This window comes from Salvelinus namaycush, unplaced genomic scaffold (assembly GCF_016432855.1).
Source record: "Salvelinus namaycush isolate Seneca unplaced genomic scaffold, SaNama_1.0 Scaffold773, whole genome shotgun sequence".
Taxonomy (NCBI): Eukaryota; Metazoa; Chordata; class Actinopteri; order Salmoniformes; family Salmonidae; genus Salvelinus; species Salvelinus namaycush.
In genome coordinates this window covers 73,366-98,800 of record NW_024061501.1, presented here as the reverse complement: position 1 = coordinate 98,800, position 25,435 = coordinate 73,366, and the positions used below count along the sequence as shown (strand labels likewise).

The following is a 25,435-nucleotide window of genomic DNA, read 5'->3' as shown; positions in this document are numbered from 1 at the left end:
TAAACACAGAGGCTGAGTGGTAGACTGAATATAGAGGTTTTAACACAGAGACTGAGTGGCAGACTGAATCTAGAGGTTTTAACACAGAGACTGAGTGGTAGACTGAATCTAGAGTTTTAACACAGAGACTGAGTGGTAGACTGAATCTAGAGTTTTAACACAGAGACTGAGTGGTAGACTGAATACAGAGGTTTTAACACAGAGACTGAGTGGTAGACTGAATCTAGAGGTTTTAACACAGAGACTGAGTGGTAGACTGAATATAGAGGTTTTAACACAGAGACTGAGTGGTAGACTGAATATAGAGGTTTAAACACAGACTGCTGTGTGCATGTATATTGAGTCGTCAGTCAATTACTGGGAGGAGAGATGCTTGAACAATCTTCCTCCTTTTTAAAAAAAGTGAGACTGTATTTATTTCTATACAGGAAATCAATGTTTACTCACAACTTTTTTTTTGTCCGCTTATCAATGTGTGTCTTAAAATACATCTTATCGTAAATCCAAATACCTAGATACTTGTAATGGGAGACTCGCTCGATTCGGGATCCTCTCAACGTAAAGGTACGATACATTTGGTACGATACGAGACCTGGAGAGAAAAACATAAACTTTGTTTTATCAGCATTCAGTATTCATTTAAGATCAGTGAGCTATTCTTGAATTTAATTAAAACCAAGCTGGAGGTTGTGAATGACCTGCTGCACTGAGGGGGCACAGAAATAAATTACTGTCCTCTGCGTAGAGATGTAAGCCCCAGTTATTATTATTCAGGGACAAACAAACATGTTAAATGTAAAAAGTGAACAGTAAAGCACTTAGTATTGAGGCTTGTGGGACTCCTTTAGTTTATGTTCAGAAAATGACACTGAAATTCATCAACAGAGTTTGGTCTAGAGCAATTTTGGGTGGCTTTCGTAGCCGGAGTGCATGATCAACAGTATCTAGTGCTTTCGACAGATCAATATACAGGGCAGTGCTGTGTCCTGTCTAGTGGGTTAACCAGGTCATTATGACTAGAGAAGCAGCTGAGATGGTGTCCTGTCTAGTGGGTTAACCAGGTCATTATGACTAGAGAAGCAGCTGAGATGGTGTCCTGTCTAGTGGGTTAACCAGGTCATTATGACTAGAGAAGCAGCTGAGATGGTGTCCTGTCTAGTGGATTAACCAGGTCATTATGACTAGAGAAGCAGCTGAGATGGTGTCCTGTCTAGTGGGTTAACCAGGTCATTATGACTAGAGAAGCAGCTGAGATGGTGTCCTGTCTAGTGCGTTAACCAGGTCATTATGACTAGAGAAGCAGCTGAGATGGTGTCCTGTCTACTGGGTTAACCAGGTCATTGTGACTAGAGAAGCAGCTGAGATGGTCCTGTCTAGTGGGTTAACCAGGTCATTATGACTAGAGAAGCAGCTGAGATGGTGTCCTGTCTAGTGGGTTAACCAGGTCGTTATGACTAGAGAAGCAGCCGAGATGGTGCTGTGTCCTGTCTAGTGGGTTAACCAGGTCGTTATGACTAGAGAAGCAGCTGAGATGGTGTCCTGTCTAGTGGGTTAACCAGGTCATTATGACTAGAGAAGCAGCTGAGATGGTGTCCTGTCTAGTGGGTTAACCAGGTCATTATGACTAGAGAAGCAGCTGAGATGGTGTCCTGTCTAGTGGGTTAACCAGGTCATTATGACTAGAGAAGCAGCTGAGATGGTGTCCTGTCTAGTGGATTAACCAGGTCATTATGACTAGAGAAGCAGCCGAGATGGTGCTGTGTCCTGTCTAGTGGGTTAACCAGGTCGTTATGACTAGAGAAGCAGCTGAGATGGTGTCCTGTCTAGTGGGTTAACCAGGTCATTATGACTAGAGAAGCAGCTGAGATGGTGTCCTGTCTAGTGGGTTAACCAGGTCATTATGACTAGAGAAGCAGCTGAGATGGTGTCCTGTCTAGTGGGTTAACCAGGTCATTATGACTAGAGAAGCAGCTGAGATGGTGTCCTGTCTAGTGGGTTAACCAGGTCATTATGACTAGAGAAGCAGCTGAGATGGTGCTGTGTCCTGTCTAGTGGGTTAACCAGGTCGTTATGACTAGAGAAGCAGCTGAGATGGTGTCCTGTCTAGTGGGTTAACCAGGTCATTATGACTGAGAAGCAGTCGAGATGGTGCTGTGTCCTGTCTAGTGGGTTAACCAGGTCATTATGACTAGAGAAGCAGCTGAGATGGTGTCCTGTCTACTGGGTTAACCAGGTCATTATGACTAGAGAAGCAGCTGAGATGGTGTCCTGTCTACTGGGTTAACCAGGTCATTATGACTAGAGAAGCAGCTGAGATGGTGTCCTGTCTAGTGGGTTAACCAGGTCGTTATGACTAGAGAAGCAGCTGAGATGGTGTCCTGTCTAGTGGGTTAACCAGGTCATTATGACTAGAGAAGCAGCTGAGATGGTGTCCTGTCTAGTGGGTTAACCAGGTCATTATGACTAGAGATGAAGACAACACAGATCCCTGCAACATAGAAATTAACACCTGCTGTGGTGGATGGAGGGCGATAGATCCCTGTAATTAACATTTCTAACTAGTATTTCAAATTGCTTGGGAAGCGAGACATTGAGATATTGGGTCTCCTTAAAGTTGTTTTTCACTGAAATATCTACACCACATTCTTTGGCCTATTACATCTGTAAACATTATAATCATGAAGTGCAATGGAATTGTCATCACCAGAGATTTTAACCATGTTTCAGAGCACACTGAAATGACGGGATTTGTATCCTGGAACCAAATGTCCAACATGCCCATCTTGGGGATAATACTTTGTACATTCATAGCCCCATTAGCTCTGTTAGCCCCATTGGCACCATTAGTACCGTTGGCTCCGTTAGTCCCGTTGGCTCTGTTAGCCCCATTGGCTCCGTTAGTCCCGTTGGCTCCGTTAGTCCCGTTGGCTCAGTTAGCCCCGTTGGCTCCGTTAGTCCCGTTGGCTCCGTTAGTCCCGTTGGCTCTGTTAGTCCCGTTGGCTCCGTTAGCCCCGTTGGCTCCGTTAGTCCCGTTGGCTCCGTTAGTCCCGTTGGCTCCGTTAGTCCCGTTGGCTCCGTTAGCCCCGTTGGCTCCGTTAGTCCCGTTGGCTCCGTTAGTCCCGTTGGCTCCGTTAGCCCCGTTGGCTCCGTTAGTCGCCTTGGCTCCGTTAGTACCGTTGGCTCCGTTAGCCCCATTAGCTCCGTTAGTCCCGTTGGCTCTGTTAGCCCCGTTGGCTCCGTTAGTCCCGTTGGCTCCGTTAGTCCCGTTGGCTCCGTTAGCCCCGTTGGCTCCGTTAGTCCCGTTGGCTCCGTTAGTACCGTTGGCTCCGTTAGTCCCGTTGGCTCCGTTAGCCCCGTTGGCTCCGTTAGCCCCGTTGGCTCCGTTAGTCCCGTTGGCTCCGTTAGCCCCGTTGGCTCCGTTAGCCCCGTTGGCTCCGTTAGCCCCGTTGGCTCCGTTAGCCCCGTTGGCTCCGTTAGTACCGTTGGCTCCGTTAGTACCGTTGGCTCCGTTAGTACCGTTGGCTCCGTTAGCCCCGTTGGCTCCGTTAGTACCGTTGGCTCCGTTAGTCCCGTTGGCTCCGTTAGCCCCGTTGGCTCCGTTAGCCCCGTTGGCTCCGTTAGTACCGTTGGCTCCGTTAGTACCGTTGGCTCCGTTAGTCCCGTTGGCTCCGTTAGTCCCGTTGGCTCCGTTAGCCCCGTTGGCTCCGTTAGTACCGTTGGCTCCGTTAGTCCCGTTGGCTCCGTTAGCCCCGTTGGCTCCGTTAGTCCCGTTGGCTCCGTTAGCCCCGTTGGCTCCGTTAGTCCCGTTGGCTCCGTTAGTCCCGTTGGCTCCGTTAGTCCCGTTGGCTCCGTTAGTACCGTTGGCTCCGTTAGTCACCTTGGCTCCGTTAGCCCCGTTGGCTCCGTTAGTCCCGTTGGCTCCGTTAGTCCCGTTGGCTCCGTTAGTCGCCTTGGCTCCGTTAGCCCCGTTGGGTCCGTTAGTCGCCTTGGCTCCGTTAGCCCCGTTGGCTCCCTTAGTCCCGTTAGCTCCTTTAGCTCCGTTAGCCCCGTTATCTCCGTTGGCCCCGTTAGCCCCGTTAGCTCTGTTAGCTCTATTAGCTCCATTAGCTCTGTTAGCTCCATTAGCTCCATTATCCCTGTTAGCTCCATTATCCCTGTTAGCTCCGTTATCCCCATTTGCTCCGTTATCCCCATTTGCTCCGTTATCCCTGTTAGTTCCGTTATCCCTGTTAGCTCCATTATCCCTGTTAGCTCCGTTATCCCTGTTAGCTCCATTATCCCCGTTAGCTCCATTATCCCTGTTAGCTCCGTTATCCCTGTTAGCTCCATTATCCCCGTTAGCTCCATTAGCTCCGTTATCCCTGTTAGCTCCATTAGCTCCGTTATCCCCGTTAGCTCCGTTATCCCCGTTAGCTCCGTTATCCCCATTAGCTCCGTTATCCCCATTTGCTCCGTTATCCCCATTTGCTCCGTTATCCCCGTTAGCTCCGTTATCCCCGTTAGCTCCATTATCCCTGTTAGCTCCATTAGCTCCGTTATCCCCGTTAGCTCCGTTATCCCGGTTAGCTCCATTATCCCCGTTAGCCCCATTAGCTCTGTTAGCCCCATTTGTTCCGTTAGCCCCATTTGCTCCGTTAGCCCCATTTGCTCCGTTAGCCCCATTTGCTCCGTTAGCCCCATTAGCTCCGTTATCCCCATTAGCTCCGTTATCCCCATTTGCTCCGTTATCCCCATTTGCTCCGTTATCCCCATTAGCTCCGTTATCCCCATTAGCTCCATTATCCCCGTTAGCCCCATTAGCTCTGTTAGCCCCATTTGTTCCGTTAGCCCCATTTGCTCCGTTAGCCCCATTTGCTCCGTTATCCCCATTTGCCCCGTTAGCCCCATTTGCTCCGTTATCCCCATTAGCTCCGTTATCCCCATTTGCTCCGTTATCCCCATTTGCTCCGTTATCCCCATTAGCTCCGTTATCCCCATTAGCTCCGTTATCCCCATTAGCTCCGTTATCCCCGTTAGCTCCATTAGCTCTGTTAGCCCCATTAGCTTCGTTAGCTCCATTAGCCTCAGGCTGGTTTTAAAGTCTGCCGGAGAGTGTACAGTCTGATTTCACCCCCCCTAGAATTGAGAGAATTTCCAGCAGACAATACACAAAACTCATGTAGTAATAACGGGAATTACCTGGGGGCTGTCAGAGTCACTGGGTTAGTTACTGTGCTATGTTCCAAGACAGCCGCTGTGGTCCGCAGCCTCTTGGTTGTATTTGTCTTCATTTGAACATTTGAACAATCCACTCGCTTCCAAAACCGGTGGAAATTGCCACTTTCACTGTGGCACAGTATGTTTTCACTTAGAAACGTATGTAAACTTACCTTCTATTGTTACACTCAACAGCAGTACGTTTTATGGTCCCCCCACGATGAAATCGAGAAGGTGACAATGAATCTGTCTCCGTACATTTGTTCATGTGTACGTCACACGCTATCTCAGACACCACTGGGTGAATGATGCCTCATTCATGGGGGATGATATGTTAAGATTGCCTTGTTTGTCCGTTTTTTTTGACGGGACCCGTTGTCCGTATTGATCACTGATGCTGATTAGACTCTGTAATATCAAAGTGTAGGTATTTGATTAGACTGTCTGTAATATCAAAATGTAGGTATTTGATGAGACTGTCTGTAATTTCATAGTGCTGATTAAAGTGTAGGTATTTGATTAGACTGTCTGTCTCCTTCCTTACTCCATCAAGGTCAATGGAACGGAAGCTTCTCTCTTGTAACTAAGGCCGGTTCTCTTGTAACTAAGGGCCGATTTACCCCAAACGGTTTAACCCTATACCTGGACTAAGACTCCATTTCAATGGAGAATGTCCATTGGGTTTGCTTTGTCTGTCCAGGACTAGGCTTAATCTGTGTCTGGGAAACTGGTCCTAAGAGTCGTACAAAAATATCCTCTTGCTGTTTGGACAGTCAGTATTCCATAACGGATTTGAAAAACAAAATTGGTTTGCGTATTAAGGCCTGCAGTGTAAACAAAGCCTTAGTCACTAATGTGACCGCGTTGTTCTTTCAGGTGGTGATCATGGTGGGCTCCGTCCTCCTGGCCTACTACTTTGAGTTGAGTCAGGTTGTATTTAGGTTAGGTTAGGTTGTGTTTGAGTTAAGTCAGGTTGTATTTAAGTTAGGTTAGGGTTCCAGTCTGATCTCTCCCTGATGTTGTCTCTCCAGCTGGTGATAATGGCAGGGACCGTCCTGCTGGCCTACTACTTTGCGTTAAGTCAGGTTGTATTTAGGTTAGGTTAGGTTAGGTTAGGTTAGGGTTCCAGCCTGATCTCTCCCTGATGTTGTCTCTCCAGCTGGTGATCATGGCAGGGACCGTCCTGCTGGCCTACTACTTTGAGTTGACCGACACTTTCGGCATCCACGTCCAGGGGTTCTTCTGCAACGATGCTGACCTGATGAAGCCGTACCCCGGGGTGGACGAGAGCAGCTTCATCCCTCCCCTCATCCTCTACTGCGTGGTCGCCGCCACTCCCACCATCATCGTGAGTACTGTATGTCCTGTCTGTCCTGTCTGTCCTGTCTGTCCTGTCTGTCTGTCTGTCTGTCTGTCTGTCTGTCTGTCTGTCTGTCTGTCTGTCTGTCTGTCTGTCTGTCTGTCTGTCTGTCTGTCTGTCTGTTGAACCTCCTCTGGGACTTCTGTCTCAGTTTGTGTAACACGTTGAACCTCCTCTGGGACTTCTGTCTCAGTTTGTGTAACACGTTGAACCTCCTCTGGGACTTCTGTCTCAGTTTGTGTAACACGTTGAACCTCCTCTGGGACTTCTGTCTCAGTTTGTGTAACACGTTGAACCTCCTCTGGGACTTCTGTCTCAGTTTGTGTAACACGTTGAACCTCCTCTGGGACTTCTGTCTCAGTTTGTGTAACACGTTGAACCTCCTCTGAGACTTCTGTCTCAGTTTGTGTAACACGTTGAACCTCCTCTGGGACTTCTGTCTCAGTTTGTGTAACACGTTGAACCTCCTCTGGGACTTCTGTCTCAGTTTGTGTAACACGTTGAACCTCCTCTGGGACTTCTGTCTCAGTTTGTGTAACACGTTGAACCTCCTCTGGGACTTCTGTCTCAGTTTGTGTAACACGTTGAACTTCCTCTGGGACTTCTGTCTCAGTTTGTGTAACACGTTGAACCTGCTCTGAGACTTCTGTCTCAGTTTGTGTAACACGTTGAACCTCCTCTGGGACTTCTGTCTCAGTTTGTGTAACACGTTGAACCTGCTCTGGGACTTCTGTCTCAGTTTGTGTAACACGTTGAACCTCCTCTGGGACTTCTGTCTCAGTTTGTGTAATAAATTGGACCTCCTCTGGGACTTCTGTCTCAGTTTGTGTAACACGTTGAACCTCCTCTGGGACTTCTGTCTCAGTTTGTGTAACACGTTGAACCTCCTCTGGGACTTCTGTCTCAGTTTGTGTAACACGTTGAACCTCCTCTGGGACTTCTGTCTCAGTTTGTGTAACAAGTTGAACCTCCTCTGGGACTTCTGTCTCAGTTTGTGTAACACGTTGAACCTCCTCTGGGACTTCTGTCTCAGTTTGTGTAACACGTTGAACCTCCTCTGAGACTTCTGTCTCAGTTTGTGTAACACGTTGAACCTCCTCTGGGACTTCTGTCTCAGTTTGTGTAACAAGTTGAACCTCCTCTGGGACTTCTGTCTCAGTTTGTGTAACACGTTGAACCTCCCCTGGGACACGAAGGTGCTTTTATCAGCGCTCCATTATCTTAGTTGTTTTCTGTATTTAATGGAGAGATATGTTAATTAATAAAACTGAAAAGATCAATACATCAACCTAATTTATCTTTTAATATTTATTTCTACGTTTGATTGTGACCGCTATTTTCACTGTGTTTTGACTTTGGCTTTAGATAGTGTTTACTGCAGATGTGGTGCATGGAAGTGGCTGGAGTCTTCAGAGATTTAAGGATAGCTGCACCAGGGGTCACATAGAGGCCACATCAGTTATGTTCCACCAGGGGTCACATAGAGGCTACATCAGTAATGTTCCACCAGGGGTCACATAGAGGCCACATCAGTAATGTTCCACCAGGGGTCACATAGAGGCCACATCAGTAATGTTCCACCAGGGGTCACATAGAGGTCACATCAGTAATGTTCCACCAGGGGTCACATAGAGGTCACATCAGTAATGTTCCACCAGGGGTCACATAGAGGTCACATCAGTTATGTTCCACCAGGGGTCACATAGAGGTCACATCAGTTATGTTCCACCAGGGGTCACATAGAGGTCACATCAGTTATGTTCCACCAGGGGTCACATAGAGGCTACATCAGTTATGTTCCACCAGGGGTCACATAGAGGTCACATCAGTTATGTTCCACCAGGGGTCACATAGAGGCTACATCAGTTATGTTCCACCAGGGGTCACATAGAGGCTACATCAGTTATGTTCCACCAGGGGTCACATAGAGGCTACATCAGTCAGGTTCCACCAGGGGTCGCCAGTGGCTACATCAGTCAGGTTCCACCAGGGGTCGCCAGTGGCTACATCAGTCAGGTTCCACCAGGGGTCGCCAGTGGCTAGGCTATCAGTTCACATCCGTATTTGGACACTGGTTTCTCACCGTTTTGATCCTACTATGTAATTACCATTGTTAATATAATCAGTTACTGCCACCTTGTTTACACAGACACAGTGTCACACTAAGGGTCAATTCAATGAGGTATTTACATGTACCTTTAGCTGAGGGCCGCCTGGTCCAGTGGGGAGACATGGCGGCGTGGTAGGCAGGGAAAAGGGGGGGTCAATGGTCCTGGTGTTGGAGCTTTCAGACTAAGGGGCTGCTTCCTCTCGTAGGAGGTCACGCGTTCGCTCGCTGTTCTTTCTCAGTTCAGTTCTCAAATCGTTCAGTCCGAGGAGATAAACGTTTGTTTAAGACACTGGTGTTTAATATAATGTTTGGGGTCCCTTCTGAGAGAGATAGGAAACTCAGCGGTTCGTTTATGAGTGATCGGAGTGTGTTGTTCAGCAACAGTTCCTCTCAGGGGATAACGGTCAGAGTTAGTTCCCAAGCGATGAATCATTGAACCTCTAAGGTGGTGACCACACACCTCCCGAAGTTCTGATCTGATTTCTGGTTAGTAAGACCGGGTAATTATAGGGAGACTCACGGAGGGCTCTAAGGGCTGATCTGTGTCATTGGGACCGCCCAGTTGATTTGTAAGGAATCATAATGGCAAGGTTCGTATGATATATAACATGAGATTTGCTCATATGTGTTCACAGAATGACAAAAGGTGTCTTGAACAATGAAAAAAACTATCTCCAGGATGAAATGCATTGTCTGCGGAGTCCAAACATGGTCAAGTCTGATCAAGTCTGTACCTTTCATATAACAGTCAAACACCTATTACAGGAAAAGTAGAAACATTTATATTCTGGTTGTTACAACAGGTCATTAATTGATATGTATTTTTCCTCTCTGGGTCATGTCCTCTTTCTCTCTGGGTCATGTCCTCTTTCTCTCTGGGTCATGTCCTCTTTCTCTCTGGGTCATGTCCTCTTTCTCTCTGGGCCTTGTCCTTTTTCTCTCTGGGTCATGTCCTCTTTCTCTCTGGGTCATGTCCTCTTTGTTGCAGAGAAAGGGGAGAGAAGGGTTCCTTTGTTGGACCATAGTAGTGAACCCCCCCCCTTCCCCGTTCTACATGTGGGTCATAAAGTGGCTCTGATAATGACCTTCAGCAGACCATTCCGTGACATCTCTTTTGTTTGTCTTGTGATAGGCTTGAAAAGGACGCCGATTAAAGAATCTTGGCACGTAATGTTATGAGTTATCCACTCGTGGGCTCACGACACAACAACTGGGTAAAATATATAATTTTCAAGTCTTCACGTAGAAAACACTGAGATATCGATCGTTTTTATTACTTCAGAGAATCAACACTAGAGGGCACTGTTTCTACACTCCAGTTATCACTGCACCACATCTCCTGGTTTCAGACAACTTATTATCCTGACGCCTCTGAAGACTCTAGCCACTTCCATGCCAGTCAGAAGACCTTTGGTGTTTTATACCCTCTCTCTCTTTATTGTAACATCCCCTCTCTCTCTTTATTGTAACATCCCCCTCTCTCTCTTTATTGTAACATCCCCCCTCTCTCTTTATTGTAACATCCCCCCTCTCTCTTCATTGTAACATCCCCCTCTCTCTCTTTATTGTAACATCCCCCTCTCTCTTTATTGTAACATCCCTCTCTCTCTCTTTATTGTAACATCCCTCTCTCTCTCTTTATTGTAACATCCCCCTCTCTCTCTGTATTGTAACATCCCCCTCTCTCTCTTTATTGTAACATCCCCCTCTCTCTTTATTGTAACATCCCCCTCTCTCTTTATTGTAACATCCCTCTCTCTCTCTTTATTGTAACATCCCCTCTCTCTTTATTGTAACATCCCCCTCTCTCTTTATTGTAACATCCCTCTCTCTCTCTTTATTGTAACATCCCCCTCTCTCTTTATTGTAACATCCCCCTCTCTCTTTATTGTAACATCCCCCTCTCTCTTTATTGTAACATCCTCTCTCTCTCTTTATTGTAACATCCCCTCTCTCTTTATTGTAACATCCCCATCTCTCTCTTTATTGTAACATCCCCTCTCTCTCTTTATTGTAACATCCCCCTCTCTCTCTTTATTGTAACATCCCCCCTCTCTCTTTATTGTAACATCCCCCCTCTCTCTTCATTGTAACATCCCCCTCTCTCTCTTTATTGTAACATCCCCCTCTCTCTCTTTATTGTAACATCCCCCCTCTCTCTTTATTGTAACATCCCCCCTCTCTCTTTATTGTAACATCCCCCCTCTCTCTTTATTGTAACATCCCCCCTCTCTCTTTATTGTAACATCCCCCTCTCTCTTTATTGTAACATCCCCCTCTCTCTTTATTGTAACATCCCTCTCTCTCTCTTTATTGTAACATCCCTCTCTCTCTCTTTATTGTAACATCCCCCCTCTCTCTCTTTATTGTAACATCCCCCTCTCTCTCTTTATTGTAACATCCCCCCTCTCTCTCTTTATTGTAACATCCCTCTCTCTCTCTTTATTGTAACATCCCTCTCTCTCTTTATTGTAACATCCCCCTCTCTCTTTATTGTAACATCCCCCCTCTCTCTCTTTATTGTAACATCCCCCCTCTCTCTTCATTGTAACATCCCCCCTCTCTCTTCATTGTAACATCCCCCCGCTCTCTTTATTGTAACATCCCTCTCTCTCTCTTTATTGTAACATCCCCCTCTCTCTTTATTGTAACATCCCCCCTCTCTCTTTATTGTAACATCCCCCCTCTCTCTTTATTGTAACATCCCCCCTCTCTCTTTATTGTAACATCCCCCTCTCTCTTTATTGTAACATCCCCCCTCTCTCTTTATTGTAACATCCCCCCTCTCTCTCTTTATTGTAACATCCTCCTCTCTCTTTATTGTAACATCCCCCCTCTCTCTCTTTATTGTAACATCCCCCTCTCTCTTTATTGTAACATCCCTCTCTCTCTTTATTGTAACATCCCTCTCTCTCTCTTTATTGTAACATCCCCTCTCTCTCTTTATTGTAACATCCCCCCTCTCTCTTAGGTTATCCTAACATGTTACATTTCAAACCCACTAGTCCACATCCTAACATGTTACATTTCAAACCCTATAGAGTTATCTCTATAGAAACAACCACATTGTCCTCCTTTCTTACACTGTCCTCTTTGAAGCAACACAAACACTGGCACACACACACACACACACACACACACACACACACACACACACACACACACACACACACACACACACACACACACACACACACACACACACACACACACACACACACACACACACACAACACAACACACACAATAATATATGCAGTATACATACACATAGAGTTAGTACTGTAGATATGTGGTAGTGGTGGAGTAGGGGCCTGAGGGCACACTGTGTGTTGTGAAATCTGTGAATGTTTTGTAATGTTTTTATAATTGTATAAACGTCCTTAATTTTGCTGGACCTCATATGGGGATCCATAATAAATACAATACAATACAGAAGCTAACACATTGCCTCAGGACATTTCCTTTCCTTGTGCAAAAAAGGCTTTTTCCAACATACTTAGATTCAAAAAGCTTTTTCATAAATAAAAAAAACACAGCCACAAGGTGTCCATTAGGTCAAAATGTACTCCTGTAAAATAGATTCAGGACATGTACTGTAATTATTATATTGTCCTGTAAAATAGATTCAGATTTAAAATAGATAAATGCTGTCTTCCTTGTGTTGGTTTGTCATGGAGGTAAAACTGCTGTAATACAACCACAACACATTTTATTTGTGTTTGTGTTTGTTTGTTGACACAGTGTGTCTGTGTTTGTCCCCCCCGGGTTAGGGCTGACTTTTAGGGTGTTAGGATTCATGGTTCGGGCTACGGTAGCCTCGTCGCAAACCAGGCTTCCTAAAATGGGAAGCCTACAGGAAGTCCATGGCAGAAATCAGCTAAAGACGGATGGGAACCAGTCAGTGACGCCTCACAACTTGTCAAACCAATCAAATACCCTGCTCCAAAAGTGCTCCCAAGATTAGCGCCGTCGGAGAAACCGTGCGTGCCACTGGCAGACTGGTTTTAGGACACTATTTACCCCCTGGCAGACTGGTTTTAGTACACTATTCACCCACTGGCAGACTGGTTTTAGGACTATTTACCCACTGGCAGACTGGTTTTAGTACACTATTCACCCACTGGCAGACTGGTTTTAGGACACTATTCACCCATTGGCAGACTGGTTTTAGGACACTATTTACCCACTGGCAGACTGGTTTTAGGACACTATTCACCCACTGGCAGACTGGTTTTAGGACACTATTCACCCACTGGCAGACTGGTTTTAGGACACTATTCACCCACTGGCAGACTGGTTTTAGGACACTATTTACCCACTGGCAGACTGGTTTTAGGACACTATTTACCCACTGGCAGACTGGTTTTAGGACACTATTTACCCACTGGCAGACTGGTTTTAGGACACTATTCACCCACTGGCAGACTGGTTTTAGGACACTATTCACCCACTGGCAGACTGGTTTTAGGACACTATTCACCCCCTGGCAGACTGGTTTTAGGACACTATTCACCCACTGGCAGACTGGTTTTAGGACACTATTCACCCACTGGCAGACTGGTTTTAGGACACTATTCACCCACTGGCAGACTGGTTTTAGGACACTATTTACCCACTGGCAGACTGGTTTTAGGACACTATTTACCCACTGGCAGACTGGTTTTAGGACACTATTCACCCACTGGCAGACTGGTTTTAGGACACTATTCACCCACTGGCAGACTGGTTTTAGGACACTATTTACCCACTGGCAGACTTGTTTTAGGACACTATTTACCCACTGGCAGACTGGTTTTAGGACACTATTCACCCCCTGGCAGACTGGTTTTAGGACACTATTCACCCACTGGCAGACTGGTTTTAGGACACTATTTACCCCCTGGCAGACTGGTTTTAGGACACTATTCACCCACTGGCAGACTGGTTTTAGGACACTATTCACCCACTGGCAGACTGGTTTTAGGACACTATTCACCCACTGGCAGACTGGTTTTAGGACACTATTTACCCACTGGCAGACTGGTTTTAGGACACTATTCACCCACTGGCAGACTGGTTTTAGGACACTATTTACCCACTGGCAGACTGGTTTTAGGACACTATTCACCCACTGGCAGACTGGTTTTAGGACACTATTTACCCACTGGCAGACTGGTTTTAGGACACTATTCACCCACTGGCAGACTGGTTTTAGGACACTATTTACCCACTGGCAGACTGGTTTTAGGACACTATTCACCCACTGGCAGACTGGTTTTAGGACACTATTCACCCACTGGCAGACTGGTTTTAGGACACTATTTACCCCCTGGCAGACTGGTTTTAGGACACTATTTACCCACTGGCAGACTGGTTTTAGGACACTATTCACCCACTGGCATGCTGGTTTTAGGACACTATTTACCCACTGGCAGACTGGTTTTAGGACACTATTCACCCACTGGCAGACTGGTTTTAGGACACTATTTACCCCCTGGCAGACTGGTTTTAGGACACTATTCACCCACTGGCAGACTGGTTTTAGGACACTATTCACCCACTGGCAGACTGGTTTTAGGACACTATTCACCCACTGGCAGACTGGTTTTAGGACACTATTCACCCACTGGCAGACTGGTTTTAGGACACTATTCACCCACTGGCAGAATAGTTTTGAAAAAACTCAGCTAACTTTGAAAGCTACCTACGTATATCTAGCTAGCTAGTTCAATTTCTCTCACAATTATAAAGCCAACGAAATGTGTGGGGTACAAACAGGGTTAAAAACAGCAAATTATTGAACTAAAAGGTTAGCTGCGTTAGTCTCTATCTATCTACGAGAACAACTGCAAACTTTGTGTAAACAACATTGCAAAAATGAATCTACAAAATCTTGTATATGGTTATCCTCATACACAGAGCCTTTAGAAGTATTGACACCTCTTTACTTTTTCCACATTGTGTTGTCTTACAGTCTGAATTTAAAATGTATTAATTTGAGATTTTGTGTCATGGATCTACACACAATACCCCATAATGACATCACAATATCCCATAATGACATCACAATACCCCATAATGACATCACAATACCCCATAATGGCATCACAATACCCCATAATGACATCCATAATGACATCACAATACCCCATAATGACATCACAATATCCCATAATGACATCACAATACCCCATAATGACATCACAATACCCCATAATGGCATCACAATACCCCATAATGACATCACAATATCCCATAATGACATCCATAATGACATCACAATATCCCATAATGACATCACAATATCCCATAATGACATCACAATACCCCATAATGACATCACAATATCCCATAATGACATCACAATACCCCATCATGTCAAAGGAATTTTCATTTGTAGAACATTTTCTCAATTCATTAAACATGAAAAGCTGAAATGTCTTGAGTCAATAAGTATTCAACCCCTTTGTTATGGCAAGCCTAAATAAGATCAGGAGTAAATATTTGCTTAACAAGTCACATAATAGTTTGCAATAATAGTGTTTATCATGGGTTTTGAAGGATATCTCTGTACCCCACACATAGAATGTCCCTACCAGCGTGCCAGTGTCGAGCAGTGAATTACAAGCAGTTTCAACCACAAAGACCAGGTTTTCCAAAGCCTCGCAAAGATGGCCACCTTTTGGTAAATGAGTTAAAAAAAAGCAGACATTAACTATCCCTTTCAGCATGGTGAAGTTATTAATTGTTACACTTTGAATGGTGTATCAATACAGCCAGTCACTATAAAGATACAGGTGTCCTTCCTAACTTAGTTGACGGAGAGAAAGGAAACCGCTCAGGGATTTCACAATGAGGCCAGTGGTGACTTTAAAACAGTTACAGAGTTTAATGGCTGTGATAGGAGAAAACTGAGAATGGATAAAAAACATTGTCGATTCTCTACCATACTAACATAAATTACAGATTGCAAAGAAAAAAGCCTGTACAGAATAAAAAATATTCCCATACATGCATCCTCTTTGCAATAAGGCCTTAACGTAATACTGCATAAAATGCAAGACATGTGCTTTTTGTCCTGAATACAAAGCATTATGTTTGCACTTGAAACTAGCATATTCTACCCAGAACGGTAGTGACACACAGCACTCCTTCTACCCTGGGCATGTGGGGGGGGGGGGTGTTCTTAAAATGTAACATCCAATCAAAATGTAGCCGCTGTAATCCAAAGGCCCATTCAAACCGTTTCGGCGAATGCAAAATTCTCCAGACCAAAAATGTGATTTTGGAGGTATGGCAAAGCAAGACCAGTGCAATAGCTAGGGGTTAGGACTAGGTTTTAGGGTTAGGGGTTAGGACTAGGTGTTAGGGTTAGGTGTTAGGACTAGGGGTTAGGACTAGGTGTTAGGACTAGGTGTTAGGACTAGGTGTTAGGGTTAGGTGTTAGGACTAGGTGTTAGGGTCAGGACTAGGTGTTAGGGTTAGGACTAGGTGTTAGGACCCGGTGTTAGGACTAGGTGTTAGGGTTAGGACTAGGTGTTAGGATCAGGACTAGGTGTTAGGGTTAGGACTAGGTGTTAGGGTCAGGTGTTAGGGTTAGGACTATGGGTTAGGGTTAGGTGTTAGGACTAGGTGTTAGGGTTAGGTGTTAGGACTAGGTGTTAGGACTAGGTGTTAGGACTAGGTGTTAGGGTTAGGACTATGGGTTAGGACTAGGTGTTAGGGTTAGGTGTTAGGACTAGGGGTTAGGACTAGGTATTAGCACTAGGTGTTAGGGCTAGGTGTTATGACTAGGTGTTAGGACTAGGTGTAGGGTTAGGACTATGGGTTAGGACTAGGTGTTAGGGTTAGGTATTAGGACTAGGTATTAGGACTAGGTATTAGGACTAGGTATTAGGACTAGGTATTAGGACTAGGTATTAGGACTAGGTATTAGGACTAGGTATTAGGACTAGGTATTAGGTCTAGGTATTAGGACTAGGTATTAGGACTAGGTGTTAGGACTAGGGGTTAGGACTAGGGGTTAGGACTAGGTGTTAGGACTAGGGGTTAGGACTAGGTGTTAGGACTAGGGGTTAGGACTAGGTGTTAGGGCTAGGGGTTAGGGTTAGGACTATGGGTTAGGACTAGGTGTTAGGACTAGGTGTTAGGACTAGGACTATGTGTTAGGACTAGGTGTTAGGACTAAGTGTTAGGGTCAGGACTAGGTGTTAGGGATAGGACTAGGAGTTAGGGTTAGGACTAGGAGTTAGGGTTAGGGTTAGGGTTAGGACTAGGTGTTATGGTTAGGACTAGGTGTTAGGGTCAGGACTTGGTGTTAGGGTTCGGACTAGGAGTTAGTAGTGGGAGTTAGGGTTAGGACTAGGAGTTAGGGTTAGGGTCAGGACTAGGAGTTAGGACTAGGAGTTAGGGTCAGGACTAGGAGTTAGGGTCAGGTGTTAGGGTCAGGACTAGGAGTTAGGGTTAGGGATAGGACTAGGTGTTAGGGTTAGGACTAGGAGTTAGGGTCAGGACTAGGTGTTAGGGTTAGGACTAGGAGTTAGGGTCAGGACTAGGTGTTAGGGTCAGGACTAGGTGTTAGGGTCAGGACTAGGTGTTAGGGTCAGGACTAGGTGTTAGGGTCAGGACTAGGTGTTAGGGTTAGGACTAGGAGTTAGGGTCAGGACTAGGTGTTAGGGTTAGGACTAGGTGTTAGGGTCAGGACTAGGTGTTAGGGTTAGGACTAGGAGTTAGGGTCAGGACTAGGTGTTAGGGTCAGGACTAGGTGTTAGGGTCAGGACTAGGTGTTAGGGTTAGGACTAGGTGTTAGGGTCAGGACTAGGAGTTAGGGTTAGGACTAGGTGTTAGGGTCAGGACTAGGAGTTAGGGTTAGGACTAGGAGTTAGGGTTAGGACTAGGAGTTAGGGTTAGGACTAGGAGTTAGGGTTAGGACTAGGTGTTAGGGTCAGGACTAGGAGTTAGGGTCAGGACTAGGTGTTAGGGTCAGGACTAGGTGTTAGGGTCAGGACTAGGTGTTAGGGTCAGGACTAGGTGTTAGGGTCAGGACTAGGTGTTAGGGTCAGGACTAGGAGTTAGGGTTAGGACTAGGTGTTAGGGTCAGGACTAGGAGTTAGGGTCAGGACTAGGTGTTAGGGTTAGGACTAGGTGTTAGGGTTAGGACTAGGAGTTAGGGTCAGGACTAGGTGTTAGGGTTAGGACTAGGTGTTAGGGTCAGGACTAGGAGTTAGGGTTAGGACTAGGTGTTAGGACTAGGTGTTAGGGTCAGGACTAGGTGTTAGGGTTAGGACTAGGAGTTAGGGTTAGGACTAGGTGTTAGGACTAGGTGTTAGGACTAGGTGTTAGGGTCAGGACTAGGAGTTAGGGTTTGGACTAGGTGTTAGGACTAGGAGTTAGGGTCAGGACTAGGAGTTAGGGTTAGGACTAGGTGTTAGGACTAGGAGTTAGGGTCAGGACTAGGTGTTAGGGTCAGGACTAGGAGTTAGGGTCAGGACTAGGAGTTAGGGTCAGGACTAGGAGTTAGGGTCAGGACTAGGTGTTAGGACTAGGTGTTAGGGTCAGGACTAGGTGTTAGGGTTAGGACTAGGAGTTAGGGTCAGGACTAGGTGTTAGGGTTAGGACTAGGTGTTAGGGTTAGGACTAGGAGTTAGGGTCAGGACTAGGTGTTAGGGTTAGGACTAGGAGTCAGGACTAGGTGTTAGGGTCAGGACTAGGTGTTAGGGTTAGGGTTAGGACTAGGAGTTAGGGTCAGGACTAGGTGTTAGGGTTAGGACTAGGTGTTAGGGTCAGGACTAGGTGTTAGGGTTAGGACTAGGTGTTAGGGTTAGGACTAGGTGTTAGGGTTAGGACTAGGTGTTAGGACTAGGAGTTAGGGTTAGGACTAGGTGTTAGGGTTAGGACTAGGTGTTAGGACTAGGAGTTAGGGTCAGGACTAGGTGTTAGGGTTAGGACTAGGTGTTAGGGTTAGGACTAGGTGTTAGGACTAGGTGTTAGGGTTAGGACTAGGAGTTAGGGTCAGGACTAGGTGTTAGGGTCAGGACTAGGTGTTAGGGTCAGGACTAGGTGTTAGGGTTAGGACTAGGAGTTAGGGTTAGGGATAGGTGTTAGGGTCAGGACTAGGTGTTAGGGTCAGGACTAGGTGTTAGGGTCAGGACTAGGTGTTAGGGTTAGGACTAGGAGTTAGGGTCAGGACTAGGTGTTAGGGTTAGGACTAGGTGTTAGGACTAGGAGTTAGGGTCAGGACTAGGTGTTAGGGTTAGGACTAGGAGTTAGGGTCAGGACTAGGTGTTAGGGTCAGGACTAGGAGTTAGGGTCAGGACTAGGAGTTAGGGTTAGGGATAGGTGTTAGGGTTAGGACTAGGAGTTAGGACTAGGAGTTAGGGTTAGGACTAGGAGTTAGGGTTAGGACTAGGAGTTAGGGTTAGGACTAGGTGTTAGGACTAGGTGTTAGGACTAGGTGTTAGGACTAGGTGTTAGGACTAGGTGTTAGGACTAGGTGTTAGGGTCAGGACTAGGTGTTAGGACTAGGTGTTAGGGTCAGGACTAGGTGTTAGGGTCAGGACTAGGTGTTAGGGTCAGGACTAGGTGTTAGGGTCAGGACTAGGTGTTAGGACTAGGTGTTAGGGTCAGGACTAGGTGTTAGGGTCAGGACTAGGAGTTAGGGTCAGGACTAGGTGTTAGGGTCAGGACTAGGTGTTAGGGTCAGGACTAGGTGTTAGGGTCAGGACTAGGAGTTAGGACTAGGTGTTAGGGTTAGGACTAGGAGTTAGGGTCAGGACTAGGTGTTAGGGTCAGGACTAGGTGTTAGGGTCAGGACTAGGTGTTAGGGTCAGGACTAGGTGTTAGGGTCAGGACTAGGTGTTAGGGTCAGGACTAGGTGTTAGGGTTAGGGTTAGGGTTAGGGTTAGGACTAGGTGTTAGGACTAGGTGTTAGGACTAGGTGTTAGGACTAGGTGTTAGGACTAGGTGTTAGGACTAGGTGTTAGGGTCAGGACTAGGTGTTAGGACTAGGTGTTAGGGTCAGGACTAGGTGTTAGGGTCAGGACTAGGTGTTAGGGTCAGGACTAGGTGTTAGGGTTAGGACTAGGAGTTAGGGTTAGGAGTTAGGGTCAGGACTAGGTGTTAGGACTAGGAGTTAGGACTAGGTGTTAGGGTCAGGTAAAGGTATAAGGTTGTAACTCTGGTCACACCTTGTGTTTCATTTTTATTTATTAATTTAACCTTTATTTAATTCAGTTAAGGCAAGTCAGTTAAGAACATATTCTTTTTTACATTGACTGCCTGGCAAAAGACCTCCTGTGGGGACAGGGGGCTGGGATTATATCAAATAAAAACTAAATAAGTGTATCTGTCTGTCGTCAGATCTTCATCGGAGAGGTATCCATGTACATCATGAAGTCCACACGGGCGGTGCTACTAACCCAGGAGAAGACCATCTTGACGGGGGAGTGCTGCTACCTGAACCCCCTCATCAGAAGAATCGTCAGGTTTATTGGTGAGTCAGTTCTACTGGTCTTTAGGTTTTGTCATTTTGTTTTACTGGTCATGTCTACAGCTTTGTCAGTTGTTCTACTGGTCTTGGCCGTAGGTTTTGTCAGTTGTTAGACTGGTATTGCCTGTATGGTTTGTCAGTTGTTAGACTGGTATTGCCTGTGCGTTTGTCAGTTGTTATACTGGTCTTGCCTGTATGGTTTGTCAGTTGTTAGACTGGTATTGCCTGTGCGTTTGTCAGTTGTTCTACTGGTCTTGGCCGTAGGTTTTGTCAGTTGTTAGACTGGTATTGTCTGTGCGTTTGTCAGTTGTTTTACTGGTCTTGGCCGTAGGTTTTGTCAGTTGTTAGACTGGTATTGCCTGTGCGTTTGTCAGTTGTTATACTGGTCTTGCCTGTATGGTTTGTCAGTTGTTAGACTGGTATTGCCTGTGCGTTTGTCAGTTGTTATACTGGTCTTGCCTGTAGGTTTTGTCAGTTGTTAGACTGGTATTGCCTGTGCGTTTGTCAGTTGTTATACTGGTCTTGCCTGTAGGTTTTGTCAGTTGTTAGACTGGTATTGCCTGTGCGTTTGTCAGTTGTTATACTGGTCTTGCCTGTAGGTTTTGTCAGTTGTTAGACTGGTATTGCCTGTGCGTTTGTCAGTTGTTATACTGGTCTTGCCTGTAGGTTTTGTCAGTTGTTAGACTGGTATTGCCTGTGCGTTTGTTGGTTGTTCCACTGGTCTTGGTTGTAGTTTTGTCAGTTGTTCCACTGGTCTTTGCTGTAGATTTGTCAGTTGTTTTACTGGTCTTGCCTGTATGTTTTGTCAGTTGTTCTACTGGTCTTTGCTGTATGTTTAGTCAGTTGTTATACTGGTCTTGGCTGTATGTTTTGTCAGTTGTTTTACTGGTCTTGGCTGTAGTTTTGTCAGTTGTTTTACTGGTCTTGGCTGTATGTTTTGTCAGTTGTTTTACTGGTCTTGGCTGTAGTTTTGTCAGTTGTTCTACTGGTCTTGCTGTAGGTTTTTCCATCCAGCCACTTTATAACGTCCATGTATTAGTTCTTCTATTCCTGTGGTACCTTCCCATATATAATGACATAATATCTCAGCTGGAAATGACATTTATCAGATCTCTCCGAGAGGAGAGGAGGGGGCACTGAATACACTGGGCCAGATCGTACCAATCCCAAGCCTGAGAAGACACCATTACCCACGTACCCCTGCTCAGACAGAGCCAGGGGCAGCAGCATCAGATTAATTTTACACTGTCTTCCACACTAGTGACCAGAGAGCTCACCTCTCTCTGAGCCTCTTGTCTCTCCCTCAACTCCTCAGCTCAGCGCTGGTGATATTTGTTTATACTCATGGTTCAGTCCCAAACCCCACACTATTCTTTGTATAGGTAGTAGGGGACTACTGTTGGCCAGGGCCTTCAGGTAGTAGGGGACTACTGTTAACCAGGGCCCGCAGGTAGTAAGGAACAGACAGAGAGGCCCAGGCAGACAGAGAGGCCCAGGCCCAGGCAGACAGAGAGGCCCAGGCCCAGGCAGACAGAGAGGCCCAGGCCCAGGCAGACTTAGAGGCCCAGGCAGACTTAGAGGTCCAGGCAGACTCAGGGAATTAGAATACAAAGGATTGTTATTTCATGGGCAAACAATCCAGATAATAATGCGTCATACACAGAGGTTGTGTCTGAAAAGGCATTCTGCCTTGCTCTGAGCAAGGAGGGTCGGAGAATGAGAGCAAGGAGGGTCGGAGAATGAGAGCAAGGAGGGTCGGAGAATGAGAGCAAGGAGGGTCGGAGAATGAGAGCAAGGAGGGTCGGGGAATGAGAGCAAGGAGGGTCGGAGAATGAGAGCAAGGAGGGTCGGGGAATGAGAGCAAGGAGGGTCGGAGAATGAGAGCAAGGAGGGTCGGAGAATGAGAGCAAGGAGGGTCGGAGAATGAGAGCAAGGAGGGTCGGAGAATGAGAGCAAGGAGGGTCGGAGAATGAGAGCAAGGAGGGTCGGAGAATGAGAGCAAGGAGGGTCGGAGAATGAGAGCAAGGAGGGTCGGAGAATGAGAGCAAGGAAGGTCGGAGAATGAGAGCAAGGAGGGTCGGAGAATGAGAGCAAGGAGGGTCGGAGAATGAGAGCAAGGAGGGTCGGGGAATGAGAGCAAGGAGGGTCGGAGAATGAGAGCAAGGAGGGTCGGAGAATGAGAGCAAGGAGGGTCGGAGAATGAGAGCAAGGAGGGTCGGAGAATGAGAGCAAGGAGGGTCGGAGAATGAGAGCAAGGAGGGTCGGGGAATGAGAGCAAGGAGGGTCGGAGAATGAGAGCAAGGAGGGTCGGGGAATGAGAGCAAGGAGGGTCGGAGAATGAGAGCAAGGAGGGTCGGAGAATGAGAGCAAGGAGGGTCGGAGAATGAGAGCAAGGAGGGTCGGAGAATGAGAGCAAGGAGGGTCGGAGAATGAGAGCAAGGAGGGTCGGAGAATGAGAGCAAGGAGGGTCGGAGAATGAGAGCAAGGAGGGTCGGAGAATGAGAGCAAGGAAGGTCGGAGAATGAGAGCAAGGAGGGTCGGAGAATGAGAGCAAGGAGGGTCGGAGAATGAGAGCAAGGAGGGTCGGGGAATGAGAGCAAGGAGGGTCGGAGAATGAGAGCAAGGAGGGTCGGAGAATGAGAGCAAGGAGGGTCGGAGAATGAGAGCAAGGAGGGTCGGAGAATGAGAGCAAGGAGGGTCGGGGAATGAGAGCAAGGAGGGTCGGAGAATGAGAGCAAGGAGGGTCGGAGAATGAGTCCAAATCAAAGTATGTGAAACGGAGCACGAAGGGCACCTCGAATGCGTATTCCATGTTGTACATATTTGTAAGAATTGGTAGCTACCCACAAAAAATGTACATCTACCTTGTGTAACATTAGTTTTATGTAATTTTTACCAGTTTTTTTTCCTATTTATTTATCTGTATATGTTGTATGTATGTATGTATCTATGTGTATTTATACCGTGTGTATGTATGTATGTATGTATATTATTGTACAGCTCTAGTGATAAAATTTACTATTATGTATTGATTTTTACCTTACTTTTTATTGTTTTTATTTTATTATTTTAAAATGTTTCACTCTTTATGTGATGTGCAATACAGAGAACACCAGAATAATAATTAGCATTTAATTATCACAGTGAATTATTGTAATGTTTGTTTATGTGTCAATTAATCCCGTAAGGGATGAGTTGACAACAGGCAAGTTGACACAAAAATAAAACGTCATTCATTCATTCAGCTGGCTAGCTAGATTAGTACGGTTCACATATCTATCTGATAATTATGAAGTAAAAGGTTTGCTTTATTGCCGTTGTCGTGGCTGGAAGACGACTCAGTGAATTGGCAGATGCAGCATGAGGTAATACTGTAGGGGGAGAGCTTCTCTAATGTAACGAATGCTTTCGACACCTTGTAGAGTCCATGCCCCGACGAATTGAGGCTCTTCTGCGGGCAAAAGGGGGTGGATGCAACTCAATATTAGGAACGTGTTCTTAATGTTTTGTACACTCTGTGTATTTCATGAACATATAAAACGACACAGGATCCCCAGGCAGAGAGGCCCAGGCAGAGAGGCCCAGGCAGAGAGGCCCAGGCAGAGAGGCCCAGGCAGAGAGGCCCAGGCAGAGAGCCCAGGCAGAGAGGCCCAGGCAGAGAGGCCCAGGCAGAGAGGCCCAAACAGAGAGGCCCAGGCAGAGAGGCCCAGGCAGATAACCTAGTAGCCTAGTGGTTAGAGCGTTGGGCCAGTAACCGAAAGGTTGCTAGATTGAATCCCTGAGCTGACAAGGTAAAGATCTGTCGTTCTGCCCCTGACCAAGGCAGTTAACCCACTGTTCCTAGGCCGTCATTGTAAATAAGAATTTGTTCTTAACTGACTTGCCTAGTTAAATAAAAAATGTTTTAGAAAAAATTATCACAGTTTATCACAGGTCAGGATCACAGTTTACCATGCAGGTCAGGATCACAGTTTACCATACAGGTCAGGATCACAGTTTACCATGCAGGTCAGGATCACAGTTTACCATGCAGGTCAGGATCACAGTTTACCATGCAGGTCAGGATCACAGTTTACCATGCAGGTCAGGATCACAGTTTACCATGCAGGTCAGGATCACAGTTTACCATGCAGGTCAGGATCACAGTTTACCATGCAGGTCATGATCAAAAGGGCTATTCATTCACTACTTTAGGGGACCTGCATTGACTTGCGAAAGTATTCAACCCCCTTGGCATTTTTCCTTTTTTGTTGCCTTACAACCTGGAATTAAAATTGATTTTTGGGGGGGGTTGTATTATTGGATTTACACAACATACCTACCACTTTGAAGACGCCAAATATTTTGTATTGTGAAACAAACAAGAAATAAGAAAAGAAAAAAAACTTGAGCGTGCATAACTATTCACCCCCCCAAAGTCAATACTTTGTAGAGCCACATTTTGCAGCAATTACAGTTGCAAGTCTCTTGGGGTATGTCTCTATAAGCTTGGCACATCTAGCCACTGGGATTTTTGCCCATTCTTCAAGGCAAAACTGCTTCAGCTCCTTCAAGTTGGATGGGTTCCTGCTGGTGTACAGCAATCTTTATGAGGATTGGTGTGTCCCCTGTGGGACGGTTGAGCTAACGTAGGCTAATGCGATTAGCATGAGGTTGTAAGTAACAAGAACGTTTCCCAGGACATAGACATATCTGATATTGGCAGAAAGCTTAAATTCTTGTTAATCTAACTGCACTGTCCAATTTACAGTAGCTATTACAGTGAAAGAATACCATGCTATTGTTTGAGGAGAGTGCACAGTTTTGAACATGAAAAGTTATTAATAAACAAATTAGGCACATTTGGGCAGTCTTGATACAACATTTGGAACAGAAATGCAATGTTTCATTGGACCACACTAAAACGTTGCACATACACTGCTGCCATCTTGTGGCCAATACCTAAATTGCACCTGGGCCGGAATAATACATTATGGCCTTTCTCTTGCATTTCAAAGACGATGGTACAAAAAAATGATGGTACAAAAAAAAACAAAAAAAAAACAACGGTTGTTTTTTTCTTTGTATTATCTTTTACCCGATCTAATGTGTTATATTCTCCTACATTCCTTTCACATTTCCACAAACTACAAAGTGTTTCCTTTCAAATGGTATCAATAATATGCATATCCTTGCATCAGGTCCTGAGCTACAGGCAGTTAGATTTGGGTATGTCATTTTAGGAGAAAATTGAAAAAAAGAGGCCGATCCTTAACCATTCTCAATTGGATTGAGGTCTGGGCTTTGACTAGGCCATTCC

The 25,435-nt window shown here is 45.9% G+C and overlaps 2 protein-coding genes across 2 annotated transcripts in view; one reads left to right on the top strand and one right to left on the bottom strand.

Annotated features, from left to right (window-relative positions):
- Window positions 1–2,929: 2,929 nt before the first annotated feature.
- On the bottom strand, window positions 2,930–5,270 carry LOC120042768 (uncharacterized PE-PGRS family protein PE_PGRS54-like). The gene is made up of 2 exons (XM_038987570.1): window positions 5,211–5,270; window positions 2,930–5,068 (listed from the first exon to the last, which is right to left on the bottom strand). The coding sequence occupies exons 1-2, from the start codon at window positions 5,268–5,270 to the stop codon at window positions 2,930–2,932; spliced, it is 2,199 nt and encodes a 732-aa protein (XP_038843498.1).
- A 1,070-nt stretch (window positions 5,271–6,340) lies between these two features.
- Window positions 6,341–25,435, top strand: part of LOC120042767 (phospholipid phosphatase-related protein type 1) — a 44,825-nt gene continuing 25,730 nt past the window's right edge. Inside the window, exons 1-2 of the mRNA XM_038987568.1 lie at window positions 6,341–6,544; window positions 20,007–20,139. Coding sequence (XP_038843496.1) covers window positions 6,341–6,544; window positions 20,007–20,139 — 337 coding nt within the window. The remainder of the gene's footprint in view (window positions 6,545–20,006; window positions 20,140–25,435) is intronic.